This window comes from Elephas maximus, chromosome 14 (genome assembly GCF_024166365.1).
Source record: "Elephas maximus indicus isolate mEleMax1 chromosome 14, mEleMax1 primary haplotype, whole genome shotgun sequence".
NCBI lineage: Eukaryota > Metazoa > Chordata > Mammalia > Proboscidea > Elephantidae > Elephas > Elephas maximus.
The window spans coordinates 32,875,528-32,900,942 of NC_064832.1; the positions used below are offsets into that span (position 1 = coordinate 32,875,528).

Genomic DNA, 25,415 nt, shown 5'->3' on the forward strand with positions numbered 1-25,415 from the left:
GTTTGGAGACTTATGTTAAATAAAAGTTTTACTAAAACACTGCCGTTGGGACTAAATTGGACATTACCTCTGGGACTCCTAGCTTTCGGCATGCTTCCAAAAAGTTTTCCACGTTTCTTCTGCATTTGGCCATGCTAAGTTTGGGCTATAAATACAAAGATGCAAAAAAAGCTTATCATTAAAATAGAAACTATCTTAGTAACATAAGATAAAATTTAAACATTCTACATGGCACAAGTAGTATGTTTATTGGATAAAAAGAAAACTATATAGAAAAATAGAAGAAAATAAAATATTATGCAGAAACCTCCACCTAGAGATAAGGATAGTTAATATTTTGAATTCTTCCAGACACTGGGTGTGTATGTGTTCACTTTTTAAATACATCATACTGTCATGTAACCTGCTTTAGTTCACCTAAAACTACACCATAAACACCTTTTCCCATCTGTATATACAGTTGTTGTCAGCTGCTGTCGAGTTGGCCCCCAACTCACGGCAATGCCATGCACAATGGAACAAACGGTGCTCAATTAATCTGCAAGTTGGACTTCTGTGAAAGACAGGGTTTTCACCAGGCCTTTCTTCCTAATCTGTTTTGGTCTGGAAGTTCTGCTGAAACCTGTTCAGCATCATAGCAACACACAAGCCTCCACGGGTAGACAGATGGTAGCTGCCCCTGAGGTGCACGGGCTGGGGATTGAACCCGGGTTTCCTGCATAGAAAGGGAGAACTCAACCAAAGAAACACCAATGACCCCTATATATATATGAAGGGTTAAACTGACCAGGCCCATCTCCTCCCCACCACGGTGACAGATTTAATTAGAGAGAGGCAACATCAAGGTAAAAGGTACTGAAAATGGTGAAGTGTTCACAACTTAACCAAGGATTTCTCAGAATTGAGTTCACTCTGGCCATACAGGACCTCAGGAAACCCTGGTGGCGTAGTGCGTAAGAGCTACAGCTGCTAACCAAGAGATCGGCAGTTCACATTCACCAGATGCTCCTTGGAAACTCTATGGGCCAGTTCTACTCTGTCCTACAGGGTCGCTATGAGTTGGAATCGACTCGACAGCAACAGGTTTAGTTTTGGTTTATATATGACCTCTAAGATGTGGAATAAGTAACAGGTACATTTAGTTCACATGCTTTAATTTTTACACGATAACTTTTAAACGGTTTACTGATAAACTTGAATATACCACTATTAGTTTCCTTAAAAGAGGAGGCAGGAAGCATGACTGATTCTAACAGGCCAGGTACGGCAGCAATGCTTTATAAAGGTGGACCTAACTGTGAACAGTCAAGGGCAAGTGAGAGAGAAGTGACTCTAATTCCATCTCTTAGGGGACCAAATCAATCATCATAAAAATCCAAATTTCACAGCATTTATTAAAACAAAAAGAAAGACTCCCTCCCACACCCCCCAAAAAGCCTGCTGCCGTATGCAACAAATTTAGCTTGGAGGCAAAACAAAAACTCTTCTCCATCTTGGCTAGAAAGGAAAGTGTGGCCATCAACACAGACCCTACAGAGATGTGACAAGAAGTCACTTGGGTTGTTCTGTCCAACCCCTGGCACGTCTTAGGGCCACTGCATTAAGGCTCCTGCAGACAGAAGGAACAGACATGGGTAATGTGATGCAGGCCTAACAGAAGAGGTCCCAGACATAGCAGACAGGGCACCAAGAGGTGTTCACCACACGGAGTCCGAAGCATTTATATCATTTGTGATCATTATGAGTGGTAATCGACTCAACGGCACTGGGTTTGGTTTCTGGTTTTGGTGACCATTATCTTCCTGTTTCTACTTCTGACCTAGGAGGGTCTGCTCTGAAACTGAGGAGCCCTGGTGGTGCAGTGGTTAAGCACTCAGCTGCCAACCAAAAGATCGGCAGTTCAAGCGCACCAGCATATGGCAGTCTGCTTCCATAAACATTTACAGCCTCGGAAACCCTATGGGGCAGTTCTACTCTGTCCTGTAGAGTCACTATGTGTTGGAATCAACCCGATCGCAGTGGGTTTGGTTTTTTGCGGGGGCTCTGAAACTAAGTGCAGTGGTTAAGCACTTGGCTGCTAAGTGGTTTGAACCCAACAGCTGCTCCACAGGAGAAAGACACAGCAGTTGGCTTCGGTAAAGATTCCAAAAAAAAAAAAAACCCAAACCTGTTGCCATCGAGTGGATTTTGACTCATAGAGACCCTATAAGACAGAGCAGAACTGCTCCATAGGGTTTCTAAGGAGTGGCTGCTGGATTTGAACCACCGACCTTTTGGTTAGCAGCTGTAGCTCTAAACCAGTGTACCACCAGAGCCTTGGAAACTCTATAGGACAGTTCTACTCTGTCCTATAGGGTCTCTATGAGTTGGAATCGACTCTACAGCAATAGGTTTGGTTTTTCTGGGGGACTCTGAAACTAAGGTACCCTGGTGGCACGGTGATTAAGTGCTTGGCTGCTAACTGAAAGGTGAATGGTTTGAACCTACCAGCTGCTCCACAGGAGAAAGATGTGGCAGTCTGCTTCTGTAAAAATTACAGCCTTGGAAACCCTATGGGGCAGTTCTACTTTGTCCTAGGGTTCCCATGAGTCGGGACTGACTCAACAGTGATGGGTTTGTTTGGTGTTTTTTTGCTCTGAAACTCCTAAGATGACCAACACCACTCAAAATACTTAGGCCAACACAGGAGAAGTCAATGAAGAATGTTTCAAGTTACATAAAGGAAATTCATCACCACTGGAAGTGAGCAAGAGTCCACTCTGATACTGTTTCCTAGTTTCAACCACAAAAACACTCGCTACAAACACAACTACTTAAATACTTGACCTTACCACTGGTCAAAGAATGAAAATGTATACCAAAATCAAGGAGCTAATGTTTTACTTATCAAATTGTCAAATTCTGAGGAATCCATCTTTCTTAGGAATAGTCTGTCAGCATAGTGACATTCATGATGATTCTGTTCACCATTATTCTATCCTTCTGCTTGGTATGAAAAATAGGTAATATTAGTTTCATGAATGAAAAATTACAATGTTTAACATCAGCAATACTACAGCTAGAAAGGACATTCTCACCTATTGCTGATGATGCAGAGACAATCCTATTTCCTAGGTGTTCAGATGGGTTAGGTACTCTACTCGGTCCTAAGGATACAACCACGTATCAGGAAGACACAACTCTAATCACTTAGCTCTAGCCTAGATTGAAATATTAACAAGGTCTTAGTTGTGATGGGGTTGCTACACGGAAAAGCATCTCAGCCTGTCTTAAAAAAAACTGTCATCAAGTTGACTTTGACTGATGGTGATCCCATGTATGCAGAGTAAAACTGTGCTCCATAGGGTTTTTAATGGCTGATTTTTTAGAAGTAGATTGCCATGTCTTTCTTCCTCTGAGTGGACTCGAACCTCCAATCTTTTGGCTAGCAGTTGAGCATGTTAACCGTTTATACCACCCAGGAATTCCATATAGTATAACACATATTATATATATATCGTATCAACCAAAACCCATTGCCGTCGAGTAGATTCCAACTCATGGTGACCCTAAAGGACAGAGTAGACTGCCCTATAGGGTTTCTAAGGCTGTAAATCTTTACGGAAGCAGATTGCCACATCTTTCTCCCAAGGAGCAGCTAGTGGGTTCAAATAGCTGACCTTTGGGTGAGCAGCCGAGCGCTTTAACCACTATGCAATCATGGCTCCATTATATACTATATGTTGTCGTTGTTAGGTTCTGTCGAGTCTATTCTAACTCATAGTGACCCTACAGGACTGAGTAGAACTGCCCCATAGGGTTTCCAAGGATGGGCTGGTAGATTTGAACTGCCAACCTTTTGGTTAGCAGTCGAGCTCTTAACCACTATGCTACCAGGGCTCCATATACTAAATAGTAAAGTAATAATTGTATGATATAATATATTATTATTATGTATTATATAATGTATTGTATAATAGAGGCTCACAATTAAAAAACAACTTAAGTGTAGAAAATATGCTAATGGTGAAAAAAATAAAAATGTCGACAGTGGTTGTCTTTGAGCAGTGGGATGAAGAATGATTTATTTTTCTTCTGCTTCTCTTTTCCTCCAATGAGCCATTTTCCCCATTATTTTTCAAATTCAGAGATTTTATTTAAAAAAAAGAAACCGAAATATTTCTAAAAGAATGCAGCATTTTTCCTGAAGAATTAATAAAATACACAAATGTGTATACATATATGATTCATAATGTCTTTTCATACTTTGTGTAATGATAATGTACATTCCATTTGGAGGCAGACGAGACTGCAGTTTCTTCTATTTCGGGAAAAAATTAATGAAACGAGAATTTGGCACACACCTCAGAACAACTGTATAGCAGCTTGGACCTCATCTGCAAAAAATACTGAAACATTTCACATTGGATTATGGGCCAGAATCTACTGAATAAAGCTACAGATTTGAATTTTGAATTGATTTTTTTTTTCCCATTGTCTGAGGGGCAAAAAACGTGGTCAAACATTTGAAACGAAAAATACATTTGATAATACAGAAAAGAACCTGAAAGTTTAAATGGGATCATCAGCTAAGTTTCCTGCTTCCGAGAGAAAAGAAACTGGGACAAATGCAGCAACTGCAAAGCTTTCCTGGCGGGAGAGGCGGCATGCAGAGGTCTCACGTAGCTGGTGCACTCAATGTACCAGGTGTGTGGTAGTTTATGAACATTGAACCTTGAGATTAACCAGCTAATAAGCTGCCATCGAGTCGATACAGACTCACAGCGACCTCATGTGTGTCAGAGTAGAAATATGTTTCATAGGGCTTTCAATGGCTGATTTTTCAGAAATAGATTGCCAGACCTCTTCTCAGGGGTATCCTAAAATCCTACGTGATGAGTAAAGGAAAAGAGATTCTATTTGGAAGAGAATCTATCAACCAGAAGGCCCTTTCTGAAAAAAAGACTTCTCGCTGTTTATATACCCCCATATGAGAAATGAGTCTTTATGTTCCTACTGTCTTAAAATTAGCATGGCAACCAGTGATTCCTTGGAAGTGATTTATTTCACATTCAAAACAAATTATTTTTCTGTCCTTTACATATCTATTTGAACACATCCTCCTCTCCCCCAGTGAAAGCTGCTCTGTTGCCTCACTCGACCAGTTTCTAGTCTGCTTTTCTGCTGTCTGAGGCACAAAAGAAAGGATCTGAGCAGGGCCCTGGTGAACCCAGTGGCATCCTCAACCAGCGTCTGCCCTGTGTAAATGTTGAGTTTCCCTCTATTCCGTGTTACTTACAACTGCTGGGGAGGGGACATGGATGCTTGCGACGGACCGCGGGCGGATGTGGTTGACCAGATGGCAGAGGACGACCCCGTCCATGAGCGCCGCCCCCAGGTCTTCGTGCAGGCTGACCTTGAGTCTCATCTCGATGCTCTGGTGGGAAGAATCAGAAGAAGCCTGCTGTGAGTGGCTTTAATCAATTGAGGCAAACCAAACCAAACTCGCTGCCGTTGGGTCAATTTCTACTCATAGCGACTCTATAGTGTGAAGTTAGATACTAATTTCATTATGAGGGAAAATGCCCCAAAACACCTGAAAGATAATGAACACTATTTACACCTTTTCAAAAAACCTTCAAAGTAAAACTCCCTCTGTATAAAAAAAATAATTCAGTTAGGTCTAAAATGTTTAATTAGAAGAATAGAAGCAATAATAAATAACTGCTTGGGTTCGGTATTTCTGCAGCCTTGGCTATAAGATCTAAAAGCAGAATGAGCTGACAAATGAAAACTAAATCTGACTAGTTCAGGCAGCCTGGAAGGAGCAGAATTAAGGAACAGGTTCATGTTGGACTGTTTTAGTTGAGAAATTCAATTTTTCCCCTTTCTTTCTTAAACTTTTCAGTTTGAGATAATTGTAGATCCATACACCAGTAAACCAGCTGTTGTCAAGTCAGTGCCGACTCGTGGTGACCTCATGTGTGTCAGAGTAGAACTGTGCTCCATAAGGCTGTCGATGGCTGGTTTTTCAAAAGTAGATTGCCAGGCCTTTCTTCCAAGGTGTCTCTGAGTGAACTTGAACCTCGAACATCTTGCTTAGCAGTCAAGCGCATTAACCACTTACTCCATACTGCAATATCACAACCAGGATACTGGCATTGATACAGTCAGGACACTGAATATTTCCATCACCACAAAGATCCTTGTGTTGCCCTTTTGCAGCGACCACTTCTGTCCTGCCCCCACCCCCTCCTCAGTCTCCAACAACCACTGATCTGTTCTCCACTTCTATAATTCGTCATTGCAAGAATGTCATATGCTTAGTTCAATCACATATAGGAGACCAAATCGGCCACATCTGCCCCAAACCAAAGAGAAGGTAGGAAGGGCCAGAAAAACTGGATGAACGGACACGGGCAACCCGGGTGGGAAGGTGGAGAGTGCTGACACAATGCCGGGATTGCAACCAATGTCACAAAACAATTTGTATATAAATTTTTGAATGAGAAACTAATCTGCACTGTAAACTTTCATCTAAAGCACAATAAAATTAAAAAAAATTTAAAGGATAATAAAAAAAGGGGGAAAAAAGGAACATCATATAAGTGGAAACATACAATATGTAACCTTTTGGAACTGGCTTTTTTCACTCAGTCTCTGGAGGTTTGCTCAGGTTATCTATACAGGCAGTTCCCAGGTTGCACATGTCCAGTACAACCCGTAGTTAGGAACCAACCCCTGGAAAGCCTATCAGGAAAAAACTGACTCTGTGTTTGGGCCCCGTGCCCCCAGGATGGGCTTGCTTCACCCACCTGGGCAGGTGCAGCAGCGGGTCCTTGGGCAGCCTCTGGCTGCAGGCAGGCCCCTGCGACAGGTGCCTAGCAGTAGCCCACAGCAGGGAGCCGAGAGCCCACAGGCCCCCACCTCCCTAGGAGCTCTGAAACAGCTGGGCCGACCGTCGATGTGCCAAAGCACTGCCGCTCCGCATGGTGGGCCTGCAGGTGGTGGTGGCAGGTGGCAGGGACAAGGGTATCACACCCAAGTACCACGGGTCAGTGTGCCCCACCGGGCATGTGGCCGGGACTCTGCTGAGCCCCCTTACCAGTTCCGGCCCCTCCATCCCTGCTGGGCCTTTAGTGCTGTGGGCCATCACAGCTCCTCTCTGGGCTTCTGCTTCCCCTACACATGTGGGATTTCACTACAGCAGTGGTTCCTGGCCTTTTGGTGGCTGGAAAGGGGTGGGGGAGCAGTCTTAGATTCTTGACCTCTGTATATCCACACAGTTTCCAGGGGTACATGAACTCAGACTAGGGCTTCCCTAAGGGTCCTCTTGCCAACTCTTGGGCCTTGGGCTTACTCACATCCTGAGCGGCACTTTCCCCCTTGTACCTGAGGCAGGGGCCTCACAGTTGGTACCTGGGGTTGACAGGCCTGGGGAAGAAGTGATGGGGGAATGATCTGTCTGGCCTCAGCACTATCCTACGCATGCCCCCAACCCTCCCCACCTCTGCTGAAAACCAAACTAAACCCAGTGCCATTGAGTCGAATCTGACTCATAGAGACCCTATAAGACAGAGTAGAACTGCCCCAGAGAGTTTCCAAGGAGCACCTGGTGGATCTGAACTGCCGTCCCTTTGGTTAGCAGCCGTAGCACTTAACCACTATGCCACCAGGGTTTCCGAGGGTTCAGAACTGAGCAGAAGTGCCACCCAGTGATACAAGTAGGTTTTTTAGTTCAGCGTTTCTACAATAAAGTAACCGTTCTCAAAGACTTTACAGAACGGAACCTTCTGAGCATTCGGGGTAACATTTGCCCTGTAGGTAGCTCTCCAACTGTGGAGAAAGTACTTACAAGGCTTCCTGGTAACAAACGGCACATCACAACATTATTATATTACGGCATTATTATGTTAAAGATGTTTTAGTGCATCTGGAAGCATTTCCTTAATGTTCTTTATGCACAGAAAGGTACACTACACTATATACGAAGACAAACATTTGACTAACTGACACGAGATATGAACCATACAAACTTAATGTACAAATTCAGCTTAAAGACAGACGTGGGAAAAGAGTTCCTTTGTAATCCAGGAATGTCCAAATCCTCTGCATTCTTGCCAACCTTTGATGTTTTCACTGTTTTTTATTTTAGTCATTCTGATAGGTGCGTTAGTGATAACCCACTGCTGTTTTCTTAGCGTTTCCCTAGTGACTAATGATATTCAACGTCTTTTCACGTGCTTATTTATCACTTACTACAACGGGCTCAAGCATAACAGCGACTGTGAGGGTGGCAAAGGACCGGGCAGTGTTTCGTTCTGTTGTACATACGGGAGCTATGAGTCAGAATTGACTCGACGGCACCTAACAACAACAACAATTTTCCACCTGTATACACTTTACGAGGAGCCCTGGTGGCACAATAGTTAAGAGCTTAGCTGCTAACTGAAAGCCTGGCAGTTTGAACCCACCCAGCGACTCTGCGGGAGAAATGCCTGCCGATCTATTTCCATAAAGATTACAGCCAATAAACCCTATGGGGCACTTCTATGCTGTAACACGGGATTGCTCTGAGTCAGAATCGATTCAACGGCACCCACCAGCAACAGAAACATTGTTTGGTTTAAAAAAAGGCCTCAGGGGGTATTTCTGGTTTAAGATTTAAGGCTTGAAGATTATCTCAGGGTAATAGTTTCAGGTGTTCGCCCAGCCTCAATGGCTCCAGAAAGGCTGGATTCCATGAGAATTTGAAATTCTCTTCTGCATTTTCCCCCTTGTGATCAGGATTCTTCTACAGAATCTTTCATCAAAACGTTCAGTAATGGTGCGCCATCCAGCTCTTCTGATCTCATGGCAAAGGAGGCAGCTGTTCATGGAGGCAGTTAGCCACACATTCCATATGTCCTTCTCCTATTCCTGACTCTCCTCCTTCCTTTGTTGCTGCAGGCTAATAAAGACCAACTGTTGTACTGTTGGACGGCCGCCTGTAAGCTTTTATGACACGAGGCACTACGCAACAAACTGGGAGGTAGAACAGAAGCACTAAAAATGATATTCGACCAATTAACTAGGATGTTGCATTAAACCATGAGCCTAAACCTCCAAACCAAGAAACCAAATCCCATGAGGTGTTTGGTTGTACATAAGCAGCCCCAGCAGCTGTTTTTTTTTTTTTTAAACATTTTTAATTTTGATGAAATTCAATTTATCAAATTTTCCCTTTTGGATTATGCTTTTTGCATAAAGTCTGAGAACTCTGTGCCTAAAGCCTAGATCCTGAAGATTTTCTCCTCTATTATTTTGTTTTTACATGTTTCATTTAAGTTAGTGATTCATTTTGAATTAATTTTCGTATAATGTGTGAGACTTAGGTCAGGGCTCGGTGTTTTTGCCTATCGATGTTCAGTTGCAGCAGCATTGTTTGTTGAAAAGGCTATCTTTCCTCCACTGAATGACTTTTGCACCTTTGTAAAAATTCAGCTGGGTATACTTGTGTAGGTCTATTTCTGGGTTCTCAGTTCTACTCCACTGATCCAGGGGTCTATCCCACTGACAATATCTGATTACTTTAACTATATAATAAATCTTACCATCAGACTGAGTCCTCCCACTTCATTCTTTTCCAAATTGTTTTAGCTATTCTAGTTCTTTTGCCTTCTGACAGAAATTTTAGAGTGATCATGTCTACAGCTACAAAAACCCTTACTGGAATTTTGATAGGAATTGCTTTAAGCCTGTATATTTATTTGGAGAGAAATAATTTCTTTACTATGTCGAAGCTTTCAATTCATGAACACATTATGTCTATTTATTTAGGTCTTCTTTGATTTCTTTCGTTAGCATTGTGTAGTGTCCAGCATACAGTCCTGTACATGTTTTTTTAGATTCACACTAAAGCATTTTTTTTTTTTTGGCCTTTTTAGCAATCATAAATGGTATTGTATCCTTAATTTTGGTATCCACACGCTCATTGCTAGTATATAGTAATACAATTGATTTTTGTATGTTCATCTTTTATCCTGTGACCTCAGTGAATTCACTGATTAGTTCTATAATTTTTTTCTTTCCCAGATTCTTTGGGAGTTTCTGCACAGACAATCACGTCATTTGCAAATAGGGACAGTTTTATTTCTTCCTTTCTGATCTGTATGGCCTTTTATTCCCCCTTTTTGTCCTGCTGCACTGGCTAGAACCCTCAGCACTAGACTGAATAAGAATGATGTGGGCAGACATTCTTGCCTTGTTCCCTGTGTTGAGACTTTTTATCGTGAATGGGGATGGAATTTTGTCAAATTTTTCTTTTTCGCATCAATTGATATGATTAAGCGATTTTTCTTCTTTAGCCTTTAGATATGGTGGATTACACTGATGGATTTGAAAACACTGAACCAGACCTGCAATCCTGGAATAAATCTACTTTGTCATGGGGTATCTTATATATTGCTAGATTCTATTTGCTAATATTTTGCTAAGGATTTTTGTGTTTATATTCATGAGGGATACTGATTCGTGGCTTTCTTTCTTTTTGGTATTGTCTTTTTTTTTGCTTGTTTTGGTATCAGGGTAACACTAAAAAAAAAAAAATACACTAGCTTCATAAAATGAATTGGAAAGTGTTCCCTTCTACTTTCTGGAAGAGATTGCATTAATTCTTCTTTAACTGGTAGAATTCTTGTAAAACAGTTAGAACCTGAAGGTTTCCTTTTTGTTAGGTTTTTACATTATAAATTCCATTTCTTTAATATTAATTGTTGTTAGCTGCCCTTGAGTTACAGGGCTATTCAAATTATCTCTTTCACACTGAGTGAGTTGTAGTAATTTGTGTATTTTTAGGAAGTGGTCTATTTCATGTAAGCTGTCAAATTTATGCATATAGAGTTGTTCATAATATCCCCTTATTAAACTCAATGCCATCAAGTCAATTCCACCCCCATAGTGACTCTATAGGACAGAGTAGAACTGCCCCGTAGAATTTCCAATGAGCGGCTAGTGAATTTGAACTGGTGACCTTTTGGTTAGCAGTCTGAGCTCTTATCCACTGAGCCACCAGGGCCCCATTTCCTTATTATTCTTCTGATTTCCTTCAGGGTCTGTAGTGATTGATGTGTGTTTCATTCCTGATATTGATAAGTTGTACCTTCTCTTTTTTTTCTGTTATTCGTGGTAGAGGTTTGCTAACTGTATTGATTTTTTTCAAAGAATCAGCTTTTCGTATCATTGCTTTTTTGTTTTCAATTGCCTTAATTTCTGCTCTCATCTTTATTATTTCCTTCCTTCTGCTTGCTTTGAGTTTATTTTGCTCTTCTTTAGGTCCGTGAGGTGGGAGCTTAGATTACCAATTTGAGATTTTTCCTCACGTTATGGACTGAACTGTGTCTCCCAAAATAAAAAAACTCTACCCTCTCTATCAGTGGTTATAATCCCATTTGGGAATGGGTTTTCTTTGTTATATTAATGATGCAGTATTAGTGTAGGGCGTGTCTTTAATTGAGCTCTTTTGAGACATAAAAGAGCAGATTAAACAAGTAAGCAAGCACAAATGGAGGGGACGACACACACCACCTGATTTCCAAGGAAAAGAAGCTGAAAAGAGACAAGGACCTTCCCCCAGAGTGAACAGAGAGAGAGGGAGACTTCTCCTAGAGCCTGTACCCTGAATTTGGACTTTAAGCTTCCTAAGCTGTGAGAAAATAAATTTCTGTTTATTAAAGCCACCCACTTGTGGTACTTCTGTTATAGCAGCACTATAAAACTAATTTCTAAAGTATGCATTTAGTACTATAAATATCCCTCTCTGCGTTATTTTGAGTGTGTCCCACAAATTTTGATATTGTATTTCATTTTCTTTCAGTTCAGTATTTTTTTTTTTCCTTGAGACTTCCTCATTGACCCACGGATTTAGAAGTGTGTTGCTTAGTTTAAAAGTCTTTGGAGATTTTTTGTTATTGACTTTTAGTTTGATTCCATTGTGGTTGGAGAACATACTCTATATGATTTCCAGTCTTTCAAATTTGTTGAGGTTTGTCTTATGGCCCAGGATATGGTCTATCTTGGTGTATGTATTCTGCTGCTACTCAGTGGAGTGTTGAATTAATGCTGATTTCATCGGCTGATGGTGTTGATGAGTTCCTCTATATCTGTGCTGATTTTGTCTAGTTGTCCCATCAATTTTTGAGATGGATGTTGAAGATTCCAACAACGACTGTGTTGTGGTTGTTAGGTGCCGTCGAGTCAATTCCAACTCATAGTGACCCTATGTACAACAGAATGTAACACTGCCCGGTCCTGCGCCATACTCACAATCGTTGTTATGCTTGAGCCCATTGTTGCAGCCACTGTGTCAATCCACCTCGTTGAGGGTTGTCCTTTTTTTCACTGACCCATGATGTCCTTCTTCAGGGACAGATGCCTATTGCTAACATGTCCAAAGTATGTGAGACGCAGTCTCGTCATCCTTGCTTCTAAGGAGCATTCTGGTTATACTCCTTCCAAGACAGAATTATTTGCTCTCTTGGCAGCCCATAGTATATTCGATTTTCTTCACCAACACCACAATTCAAAACTGTCAGTTCTTCTTCGGTCTTCTTTATTCATTGTCCAGCTTTCACATGCATATGATGCAACTGAAAATACCATGGTGTTGCTGATTGGTCCAGTTGTGAGGATTTTTGTTTTCTTTACGTTGAGGTGTAATCCACGCTGAAGGCTGTGGTTTGTGATCTTCATCAGTAAGTGCTTCGAGTCCTCTTCACTTTCAGCAAGCAGGCAAGGCATGTTAACTGCATAACACAGGTTGTTAATGAGTTTTACCCCAATCCTGATGCCCTGTCCTTCTTCATATAGTCTAGCTTCTCGGATCAGTTATTCAGCATACAGATTGAATAGGCATGGTGAAAGGATACAACCCTGATACACACCTTTCCTGACTTTAAACCATGCAGTGTCTCCTTGTTCTGTTTAAACGACTGCCTCTTGATCTATGTACAGGTACCCCATGATCTATTAGTGTTCAATGTGTCAAATCTATTCTTGAGATGGTCTTTAAATTCAGATGGGATATACTCAAGGTCATACTTTGGCTGTTGTGGATGGACTTGTTCTAATTTTCTTCAGATTGAACTTGAACTTGCATATAAGCAACTGATGGTCTGTTCCGCAGTTGGCCCCGGCCTTGTTCTGACTGATAATATTGAACTTTTCCATCGCCTCTTTCCACAGATGCAGTCAATTTGATTCACGTGTGTTCCATCTGGTGACATCCCATGTGTATAGTCGCCGTTTATGTTGCTGAAAAAAGGTATTTGCAATGAAGCAGTCATTGGTCTTGCAAAATTCTGTCATGTGATCTCAGCCATCATTTCTATCACCAAGGCCATATTTTCCAACTACTGATCCTTCTTCTTTTTTTTTGGTAACACAATTGTTGTTTTGTCTATTCCTTCTTTCAATTTTATCAGTTTTTGCTTCACATATTTTACAGTTCCATCATATAGTGCATACAGATTTAGAATTGCTAAGTCTCCTAATATTAAAAAGGTGGGTTGACCTTTCTGATATTATATAATGTCCCTCTCTGTCTCTGGTAACTTTCTTTGTTTTGAAGTCTACTTTTTCTAATTATCAATATAGCCAACCACTCTTGCTTTCCTTTCATGAACGTTTACATACTATATCTTCTTCAATTCTTTTACTGTATTTTTACATTTCTAGACAGCACATAGTTGGACCATGCCTTTTACACAAAGCATCAAAAGAAGATGAAGGGAATATACAGAGTCACCGTACCAAAAAAGAATTGATGTTCAATCACTTCAGGAAGTAGCATATATCAAGAACAAATGGCAATGAAGGAAGAAGTCCAAGCTGCACTGAAGATGTTGTTGAAAATCAAGGCTCCAGGAATTGATGGCATACCAACTGAGACGTTTCAACAAATGGATGCAGCGCTGGAAATGCTCATTCATCTCTGCCAGGAAATTTAGAAGACAATTACCTGGCCAACTGACTGGAAGAGATCCACATTTATACCTATTCCAAAGAAAGGTGATCCAACAAAATGTGGAAATTATTGAATAATATCATTAATATCACACACAAGTAAAATTTTGCTGAAGATCATTCAAAAGTGGCTGTAGCAATACATCGACAGAGAACTGCCAGAAATTCAAGCCGGATTAAGAAGAGGATGTGGAACGAGGGATATCACTGCTGATGTCAGACGGATCTTGGCTGAAAGCAGAGAATACCAGAAAGATGTTTACCTGTGTTTGACTGACTAGGCAGAGGGTTTTGACTATGTGGATCATAACAAATTATTGATAACATTGAGAAGAATGGAAATTTCAGACACTTAATCGTGCTCATAAAGAACCTGTATGTAGATCAAGAAGCAGTCGTTTGAACAGAACATATGGATACTGTATGGTTTAAAGTCAGGAAAGGTGTGTATCAGGGTTGTAGCCTTTCACCATACCTATTCAATCTGTATACTGTGCAAATGATCCAAGAAGCTGGACTATATGAAGAAGGATGGGACATTAGGATTAGAGGAAGACTCGTTAACCACCTGCGTTATGCAGTTGACACAACCTTGCCTGCTTGTTGAAAGTGAAGAAGACTTGAAGCACTTACTGATAAAGATTAGAGAACACAGCTTTCAGTATGGATCGTACCTCAATCAACATAAAGAAAACAAAAATCCTCACAACTGGACCAATGAATAACATCATGATAAATGGAGAAAAGATTGAAGTTGTTATCAATTTCATTTTACTTGGATCCACAATCAACATGCATGGAAGCAGCAGTCAAGAAATCAAACGATATACCGCATTAGGCAAATCCGCTGCAAAACACCTCTTTACAGTGTTGAAAAGCAAACATGTCACTTTAAGGACTAAGGTGCACCTGACCCAAGGCTTGGTGTCTTCAATCACCTCATAGGCATGCAAAAGCTGGGCGATGAATAAGGAAGACCAAAGAAGAATTGATGCCTTTGAAGTATGGTGCTCAAGAAAAATATTGACTATACCATGGACTGCCAAAAGAACAAACAAATTTGTCTTGGAAGAAGTACAACCATAATGGTTCTTAGCAGCAAGGATGATGAGACTATGTCTCACATACTTTGGACACAGGAGGGATGTGTCCCTGGAGAAGGACGTCATGCTTAGTAAAGTAGAGGGTCAGTGAAAAAGAGGAAGACTCTCAATGAGATGGATTGACACAGTGACTACAACAATGGGCTCAAACATAGCAATGATTGTGAAGATGGTGCAGGACCGGGCAGCATTTAGTTTGGTTGTACAGAGGGTCACTACGTGTCGGAACCAACTTGACAGCACCTAACAATAACAATCTCTCTTTTCTACCACCTGGTTTGTTGTACTGTGGTGGCTTGCAAGTTCCTATGATGTTGGAAGCTATACCACTGGTGTTTCAAATACCAGTAGGGTCACCCATGGTGGACAGGTTTCAGTGGATCTTCCAAACTAAGGCAGACCAGGAAGACATGCCTGACAATCTGCTTCCAAACGGAATAGCCTGACTTGCTTACTTTGAACATGCCATCAGAAGGGATCAACTGCTAGAGAAGAGCATCATGTTTGGCAAAGCAGAGGCCCAATGATGGAAAAAGAGACATTTAGTGAGATGGAATGACAGAGCAGCCACCATGACGGACGAAAACATGCCAGTGATCATGAGGATGACACTGCCCTGGGCAGTGTTTTATTCTGTTGTACATGGGTCACTATGAGTCGGAATCGACTCGACAGCAACGGGTTTTACAAGGGGTTGCCATGAGTTGGAGCTGACTCAACAGCAGCTAAGAACAACAACAGCAGACTCTCTTTTAATTGGCATATTTAGACCATTTACATTTAACATTAACATAACTATTGATATGTTAAGGCTTAAATCTGCCATTTTACTTTTGTGTCCTGTTTTGTTCTCTCTGTTTTGTTTTTACCGCTTTTCTGTGGGTTATTTGAACATTTTTTAGAATTTCCTTGTGGTTTATTTATAGCATTTTTAAGTGTATCTGTTTGTACAACTTTTTTAGTGGTTGTTCTAGGTACTACATTTTATAAACATGGGTATCACAGTCTGGAAACCCTGGTGGCGTAGTGGTTAAGAGCTAGGGCTGCTAACCAAAAGGTCAGCAGTTTGGATTCACCAGGTGCACCTTGGAAACTCTATGGGGCAGTTCTACTCTGTCCTATACGGTCACTTTGAGTCAGAATCGACTCGATGGCAACGGGTTTGGTGTTTTTTGGTTTACCACAGTCTACTGTATTTTTTTTTTTTTTTTTTTTACTGGTGTCACCATTTTACTGGTTCAAGTGAAATTTGGAAACCTTACCCCCTTTACTTCCCTTTACCACCACCTTCCATTTATAATGTAAGTGTCTAAAATATTTCTTCTACATACATTTAGAACCCCATTAGTGTTACAATTTTTGCTTCAACCATCAAACATAAAGTTAAAAACTCAAGACGAGAAGGAAAGTCTATTGTGTTCACCCATAATTTTGTTCACTGTGTTCTTCCTTCCTTCCTGATGTTCCTAGGTTCCTTCTTTTACCATTTGCTTTTTCTTTAGAGAGCTTCCTTGCTTCAGCCATTCTTTTAGGGCAGGTATATGGCGGCATATTCTCTTAGTTTTCCTTTATCTGAGAATGTCTTGATTTCCCCTTCATACCTGAAGGATATCTTCTTTAGGGAGAGGATTCTGAGTTTACAGTTTGTTTCTTTCAGCATTTGACAAATATTGTGTCACTTTTTTCTGACCTCTATGGTTTCCGGTAAGAAATTCACTTTCATTCAAATTGTTTTTCCGTTATAGGTAAGGTTTCATTTCCCTCTTGTTGTTTTCAGGGTTTTTTTTTTCTTTGTCTTTAGTTTTCTGAAGTCTGATTATGATGTGTTTTGGTGTGGATTTCTTTGAGTTTATTCTGTTTGAAATCCACCCACCTTCTTGAATCTATAGGCTTATTATGTCTCTTGCCAAATCTGGAGTTTTCAGCCATTATTTCTCTAAGAACTTTTCAGTTCTTTTTTCTTTCTCCTCTCCTTCTGGGATTCCAGTGATCCAAATGTTAGATCTTATGTTACTGTCCCACAGGCCCCTGAGCCTCCATTCACTGATTTTCAGTCTATTTTCTCTGTTGTTCTGAGTGGGTAATTTCTCTTGTTGTATCTTCCAGTTCACTGATTCTTACCTTTGTCCCCTCCTTTCTGTTGTTGAGGTGATCCTCTTGGCTTTTTATTTCAGTTATTCTATGTTTCAGTTTTAAAACCTCCATTTTATTCTTCTGTACATTCTATTTCTTTGCTGAGGCTTTCTAATTCTCATATTGGTTCAACCATATTCATAATTGCTCATTGAGGCACTTTTGTCATAGCTGCTTTAAAATCTCTCAGATAATTCTAACATTTCTATCTTGACATTGGCATTTAATGGTTGATTTTTCTCATTCAAGTTGAGATCTTCCTGGTTCTCAGTATGATGAGCGATTTTCATCTGAAACCCTAATATTTCCATATCACATTATGAGACTCTGGATCTTATTTAAACCTTCCAATTTAGGTGGCTTCTTTTGGACACCACTTCTAAGGGAAGAGGGGCACTTCCTTGTTACTGCCAGGTGGAGGTACAAGTCCAAGTTTCACACTCAGCTTCTACTGGGCCCTGAGAGAGAGGCTCCTTGTTATTACCGGGTGGGGGTTAGAGTTCCAGCTGTTCTCCACTGACGCTGTGGTGGGTGCTACCTCATTACTGCTGGGCAATGATTAAGGTCCTGACTCTCCTTTGGTCTCCTTTGATACCATCCCAGTGGGGAGGAGATAGCGCCTTGTTACTGTTGGTTGGGAGTAGAAATCTAGGGTCCCATCACAGTCTCCACTGCCATTGTGGGCAGGGCTGGAGATTGCTTGTTACTGGACAGTGGGGATAAAATTTCTGGCTCCTGACTTGGCAATCTCTGACATCACCGCAGAAGGGGTCCTTGTTACATTCTCGTGAGGGAAGAAGTCTAAGTTCGCCACTCAGCCTTTGCTGGTAAGCTGGGGTGGGGCCATAGTTTTTTTCTGTGATGACTGGCTGGAGTAAAGCAGTTATGGATTAAAAGTTTTCTGACTTGATGAGCAGCTTGCTAAGTCTAGAGAGAGTAGACTTTTCTTGGGGCTTTTTTTTTTTGGTCTGCATCTGCTGGTGTTTCAAGAGCCCTGGTGGCACAGAGATTAAGCACTCAGCTGCTAACTCAAAGGTTGGCAGTTCAAACCCTACCTGCCACTCTTCAGGAGAAAGATGTGGCAGTCTGCTTCTGTAAAAGATTTATAACCTCAGGACCCTTATGGCGGAGTTCTACTTTGTCCTTTAGGGTCGATATGCATCAGAATCAACTTGACAGCAGTGGGTTTGGTATTCGTTTTGGGTTGGTGTTTCTCAGTTGCAGCTTCATTTGCTCTATGTCTGGAATATATGAAGCTGAAAGAAAACCCAAGGAACTTAGCGCCGCATCATTCCTTGAGTCCTGAGGTCCCTAGGCAGTCTGCCTTATTTCTCTACTTCCAGAGTTTTCTTATGCTTGCTTTATACATATCACATAGGCTTTTTTTTTTAATTATTGTATTTAGTGGGAGGATTAGGGAAAAGTATGTTTATCCCATCTTCCTGGAAGAGGAAGTAGAGAAACCAGTTTTTAAAGTTTCAAATAAAAGTTTCTGTTTTGCAACAGAAGGTCCTTTTAAACAGATAATTAAGTCCTAAGAAGGAAGGACTTAATTTGGTGGTTTGCAATAAAGGAAGCACGTGAAAATCAGTGCATGTAACAGTGTCACATAATGATCATTCTATACTTTTCTGCAGTAAAATCTGTGAAAGCTGGAACCTGTATAAGGCAGAAACGTGTCAAAGAAGGAAAACTCAAATATCTTCCACTAAATAGAGGGCAATATGGTGCAACCTGTGAGAGCCAAAACTCAATGGGACTGCCTTGTTTTTCTGGGTCTTGCAAGTTTTCCACCTTTAACAGGGTGCAGTCTTACCACGTTTCTATCACTCTCTAGTGGAAAATATTTGCGTTTTCCTTCTCTGACAGGTTTCTGCCTTACACAGGCTTCAGCTTTCACAGGTTTTGCTGTATAAAGTATCATTTGCAACCATAAAGATGCTGGTCTATCATATTTTACTTTATTTTTAATCATTTTTTATTTAGTTTTATTTATAGGATGCATTGCTCATTTACAGAACTCATTGCTGTCTGAAATAGTTATATTAACATTTCTCTTTGTCTGAAATAAGTATATTAACATTTTTCCTTGTTATTTATTGTTTCTTCCCAATAGACTATATGCTTCCTAAGAACAGGGACTTTCTTGTTCTCTCCTATATCCCCTCTCCCTGCCCATCACCTAAAATACTGCCTGGTTCACAGTAGCCCTCAATAACACTGGCTTGTGAAATGTGAAGATTTAGCATAAGCCAACCCCCTCCAAGAAGGTTTTTATATTCTTCTAGTTCATGGCGATGGTACCTCTCTTTGAACTTAAAGAGCTTATGTAGCAATTCATAATGTGCTGCCTTTAATAATTAATACCAATGTCTTCTTCCTTGGCGATTCAACCTTGTACTGTTATCTGACCTTTCATGTATTTATATATGACCTTCCTAACTAGATACAAAGGTCATGAGGACAGACAAATCCCAACTAGATGCCCACCAGAGCTGTGCTGTGACTGAAAATTCAACAGGAATAAGACATTGTCTCTGCTGTCACCAAGCTTAAAAATTTCCAGGCCATCCACCACAGGATATCACTCTTGGTTGGAGCTCACATGGTTTGCCTATTATGTGACTGATTAAAAAGCTCTGACTCACCTGGGGTACAAAGTAAGGATAACTGAAAATTGTTATAAACTAATGGAATATTATTACTAGGTAAACAAACAACATGGAGCCCCTGGTGCAGCAACGATTAATTGTGCGACTGCTAACCGGAAGGTCGGCAGTTTGAACCCACCCAGCCACTCTGTAGGAGAAAGACCTAGCCGTCTGTTCCCATAAAGAAAACCCTATGGGGGTCGCTATGAGTCGAAAATTGACTCAATGATATCTAACAACAACAAGTAAATGACAGTGCACTACTTTAAAGCATAAATGACCTGAAATGATGCTAGCATTTATACATATGTATTGGGTTTTCACTATCCTTCAGAATGAACTGGAAGGCAATGGACTTGGTTTTGGTTATTAAGTATTTCACTTACATAATCTCATACATTCCTCACAAAACCGCTCTAGGTAGACTGGAACTATGTTTTAACAGATGAAGGGACTGAAACTCAGAGATGAGAAGTGACTTGCCCAATACCATCCAATCAGTAAGTGACCTGAAACTGGGTCTGTATGCAATGCTTCAAAGTCTATTTAAAAAAATAGACTGCTGCTTCAATTTTGAAAATTATTATTCAGTTATACAGAATTTCTTGGGTACCTCACGGAGTTGTTCCACCAGTTCTTTTTCTTCTCTCATCTGTTCCATTTTCCTCCGAATTGTAAACTGTGGGTCTATAGATTCCAAATTTCTCTGAGGTCTTAGAAATACTGTAATATAAAGAAAAAAGAGGCTTTATGTAGCACCTTCTACAGGTCGCCATATGTGGCTACTCATATTTAAATGAAACAGTTTCTTTATTCATCCCAAATAATTCACTCACCACTTCGTGGAAACAAAGACATTCCTACCTGAGAAGGAAAGCTTGATTAGAGTATTCTAAAGGAGACTATGAAGTCCCTGAATGGTGCAAATGATTAACTGATTAACGCACCTGACTGCTAACGAAAAGGTGGGGGGTTCAAATCCACCCAGAGGCACCTTGGAAAAAAGTCCTGGCGATCTACATCTGAAAGATCAGCCACTGAAAACCCTATGGAGCAGCTCTACTCTGAGACACATGGGGCTGCCATGAGTCGGAATCGACTCAAAAACAACTGGCTTTTAAAGAAGACTATATTTTAAGTTACCTGTATTTCAGTTATGCAATATTTAATTTAGGAGCTCTGGTGGCACAGTGGTTAAGAGCTCAGGCTGCTAAACAGAAAGCTGGCAGTTCAAATCCACCAGCTGCTCCTTGGAAACCCTCTGGAGCAGTCCTACTCTGTCCTATAGGGTCGCTATGAGTTGGAATAGATTTGATAGCAATGGGTTTTTTTGGTATATTTAAGTTATCCTGATTGTATAGACCAACTAGCTGTGTTTTTTTGGTGATAATAAGCTGGATCCAGGGCAGGGTTTGGGTGATCACTGGAACTGTCCCAGGCCCCTTCTCTGAAGGCTGTCCCTCCTCTCACTTCCCCATTGCTTTCATTTTAAGTTTTCATTTCTATTGCACATTTCACAACCCTTTCATTAAATTCAGATAATTTGTTTTATGTAAGAAGATGCTACAATTCTCCACGTGTTAAAAATACGCACAGGTTAATGCCTTTGTTGGCATGACTTTTTCACATTCCAGGTTAAGAGCTGAGTAACGATAGCCAGTATTGCATTTTTAAGTGCGGAGTGGAAAAATCCTGCCTTCTATCATGTTACTGACAGTGTATTCAAAAAGTTAAGTCTTCTAGAGGTGAGCACGGACTCTTCTTTAGAAAGGCTGGCAAGATCAGAGGCAGTTTAAGAGATCATCATTGGCTCCAGATTCTTAAAACTACGAGAACAGGAAGTAATAGCAGAGTAAGCCTCCTGCCCCAGAGAAGATGGATGCTTCTAAGCCGGTGAAGGATCCCCCACCCGCAGGATAACATATCTTAAAGACTAATAAAGAAGATACACAATATTTTATAGCAAGGGTCTTAATTTTTACCAAGACACAAGCCCCAGGGTTGATTTAAACTTGAATTTTTATCTTCCTTGAAGTTTTTAACCTATTAAAGCTGTCGACTTCCTATACACACAAGATGGGGTGGAGGAGCTGTTCTGAGCCATATTTGGTTTTTGGTTCCTCTGTCCTGTGGACTTTAAGCCTGGGTGTGTGTTGGGGGAAGTAGGAAAAGTTCTACAAAAAATTTTAGGCAAAGGACTCCAGTTTTAGAGATCAAAACCAAATAGAAAGATGCCCTGGCATACTGCAATTCTAACAGTGTCAATCACCACAATTTAGGAAATGTAGACTAGGAGGAGGAGGTGATGTTGATTCTATCCTGATGAACGTGTCTTAATGTGGCTCTTTGGAGACTTCTTCCATTTACTGGGTGCTCAAACATTAAATCTGGTTTACAAATATAATTCTTTGAGGAAAAAGATTTGAGTCCACACCATATAATCAATTATCCTCACCCAATTACGACATTTTAATCTCAGTTTGTACCTCTGAGCCAAACCACCTTACTAAGTGACTTGTAGTATATCTCTCCCATTTCAGTATTTTCTTTCCCAATTGGTTCTAATCAAAGCCAAAACCAAACCAGTTGCCGTCCAGTCGATTCTGACTCATAACAACCCTACAGGACAGAGTAAAGCTGCTCTAGTGGGTTTCCAAAGAGCAGCTGGTGGGCTCAAACTGTTGACCTTTTGGTTAGCAGCCGAGCTCTTAACCACTGTACCACCAGGGCTCCATATTGGTTCTAGCATATTGAAATCAGCATTCTGATGCTCTATGGAAGACTACAAAGTTGAAGCAACAGAATAAACCCCAGACTTACAGTTAAGACCAAGCAAATGGAGAAAGAGAATGATCTAATGCGTTTTAATGCCTTCTAGAGCCTCAAGCAGGAGTCAGTCTGCGGGCAGGGCCTCTGCTGCAGACCCACTCCGGGATGTCACAGGCAAAGAGAGTCAAAGGCATGTCTCAGAAGGGCTGCCATCAAGGCCCAAAAAAGCTGGACCCCAGAGGAAGTGAGACCGATTGCTTCAAGTAAGGCCAGCAGAGGAAAACTGGGAAGTAAGGTAAAGTCGGACAAATTAAGAAGCATGGAAGAAACTGAAGAATATGTTAAACTTGCTTTTATACCAGAAGGAGTTCCTGGGTAGCGCAAACACTTAAGTGTTCACCTACTAAGCGACAGGTTGGTAGTCTGAATCTACCCAGGGGTGCCTTGAAAGAAAGGTCTGGCAATCCACTGCCAAAAAAGCAGCCATTGAAAACCCTAAAGAGCACAGTTCCACTCTGACACACATGGGTTGAACTCGACTTGACAGCAATTTTTTCTTTTTTTCACCATATAAAGCCACACAGAAATTACTCATTTAAGATTAGCCACCAGAAGGTATACCTAAATGTAAAATATAGAACAAATCCACACCCCCAAGGAAAAAAAAAAAAAAACCCACTGCCATCAAGTCGATTTTGACTCACAACAAACCTACAGGACAGAGTACATCTGCCCCACAGGGTTTTCAAGAAGCACCTGGTGGATTTGGACTGCCGACCTTTTGGTTAGCGGCCATAGCATTTAACCACTACACCATCAGAGTTTCCAAAAGGGAAGAGGTCAACTAAATTTACTCAAAAAGCCAAGGAATGTGGATAGAAATGAGTAATACACACATAAGCCAGCAAGGGGCGCCCCAACACTGTTTACACAAATCTAGTATTTTCTTTGGAGGTTGTATTTTCCTTTGCTTTTTTTTTTTCTGGGGGTAGTCTTATCTAATACAGACTGTTTAATATTTTCAATATGTTTTTACTGGCAGGTTTCATTCCGAAAACAAAAATGTCAAGAAGTTAAATGAATCGTGAGCTTTTGTTTAACAGCACACCCTTCAAGTACCTATGCCTTGTTGGAGCCCTGTGTGAGGTATCAGGATCCTGCAGTAGTGTTTGCATGTCAACTTCCTGGCCTCCCTTTTCATCTTAAGTTCCTTTGTGCCTTAAACATAAAAGTGCTTGCTTGGGTATTCACTGTGTAAGTGTCAAGCAATTAAAAAGTGTTGAAACACACTTGGACTGTGGTGTTTCCACACGGCCACTTAAAACGTACGTAAAATTATTGGAAACCATGACTATAATCCTATGACTCTTCTAGAATATTTGAGAATTTAAATACTCCTTTAGGCTAATAAATACACTGAACATGACAGTGATTATCTTATTTTGTAGGTCTGACATGACAGAATAAATTATACTACAGCTATCAAAAAGTAGCTCTGATTTTATTACCTGTTCCCAACCCACCCCCCCAAGTTTAGTTTTCTTTCTTGCAGGTACAGGTCAGATTCTACTGGTTTTCCCATTATCTCTACCTCTTCCTCCACTCTCGTCCCCATCCTCACCCCCGAGCTGGCAGTAATTTCTGTCTCCTATGAACTTTTTTTTTTTTTATGAACTTACAAAATTGTTATCTGTGCCTCTTACAGCACACACATCACTCTCTACCTGACAGTATAGATATGCTCTCTCATTCTGTCTGTGTTTCCAGTGTGTGCTCTCCACCCACCCCACTCTCAAACCCACCCCTGTCACAAAGCAGTGTGCTGGGCAGGATAAGCTTGTTAGATGAATACATGAAACAGCTGCTTCGAAAACTCCCTCATTCAATGACGTTTCAATTCAGACAGTATCTTTGCAGAGATCATTCTACCCTGATAATCAGTTATCTAAATTTGTCCACTCATGAGAAATTTCTTAAAGCTGCGTTTCCAGGTCTAAATGCATTAGACTCTGAAATAAAAGTTCCATAAAAGAAAAGGCCTTGTCTGTCTTTTGCTGAGCTGGATTCACAATAACAAGCACTGTGCCTAGCGCATAATAAACACTCAGTAGATACTTGGAGGAGTCCCTGGGTGGCTCAAAGGGTTACACACTCAGCTACTATCCAAAAGGTTAGAGATTCGAGTCCACCCAGAGGCATGTTGGAAGAAAGACCTGGCAATCTACTTCCAAAAGGTCACTGCCACGGAAAACCCTACAGAGCGCAATTCCACTCTGACACGTGGGGCTGCCATGAGTTGGAATCCACTCAACATCAACTGGTTGGTTGACTAGTGATTTGAAGATGAGCACAAGAAACCAATTCTCTAATTGTTGTAAGAATAGCTTTCAGCGATGCAACCAACGTCCACTGCTCTGAAAATTGCTTGAAATGCTATTTATAACTATTACATGAAGCCACCCTTCACACAGAAATCATCAGTACTACAGTATTAAAATTCATGACCTAAATTTAACTCAATGAGAGATTTCTCTGTGGAAATATGTTTTCCAAAAGACCACTAAAAAACCAAAAAAAAAAAAACAAACAAACGCAAATCCATTGCCATTGAGTTAATTCCGACTCATAATGACCCTATAGGACAGAGTAGAACTGCCCCATAGGGTTTCCAAGGAGCGGCTGGTGAATTCAAACTGCTGACCTTTCAGTTAGCAGCCAGATTGAGTTCTTTAGTGGCTTCCTTTAAGGTTAAGAACCTGTAATGGGTGTCACGTTTAAC

General features: G+C 40.8%; 1 protein-coding gene across 4 annotated transcripts in view; it reads right to left on the reverse strand.

Moving 5' to 3' along the window:
* LRCH1 (leucine rich repeats and calponin homology domain containing 1) overlaps nucleotides 1–25,415 on the reverse strand; it is a 252,465-nt gene that overhangs the window by 27,806 nt on the left and 199,244 nt on the right. For all 4 annotated transcript variants that reach the window (XM_049853153.1, XM_049853156.1, XM_049853155.1 and 1 more), the window contains 3 exons: nucleotides 20,481–20,590; nucleotides 5,279–5,416; nucleotides 68–145 (listed from right to left, as the gene is read on the reverse strand). In XM_049853153.1, coding sequence (XP_049709110.1) covers nucleotides 68–145; nucleotides 5,279–5,416; nucleotides 20,481–20,590 — 326 coding nt within the window. The remainder of the gene's footprint in view (nucleotides 1–67; nucleotides 146–5,278; nucleotides 5,417–20,480; nucleotides 20,591–25,415) is intronic.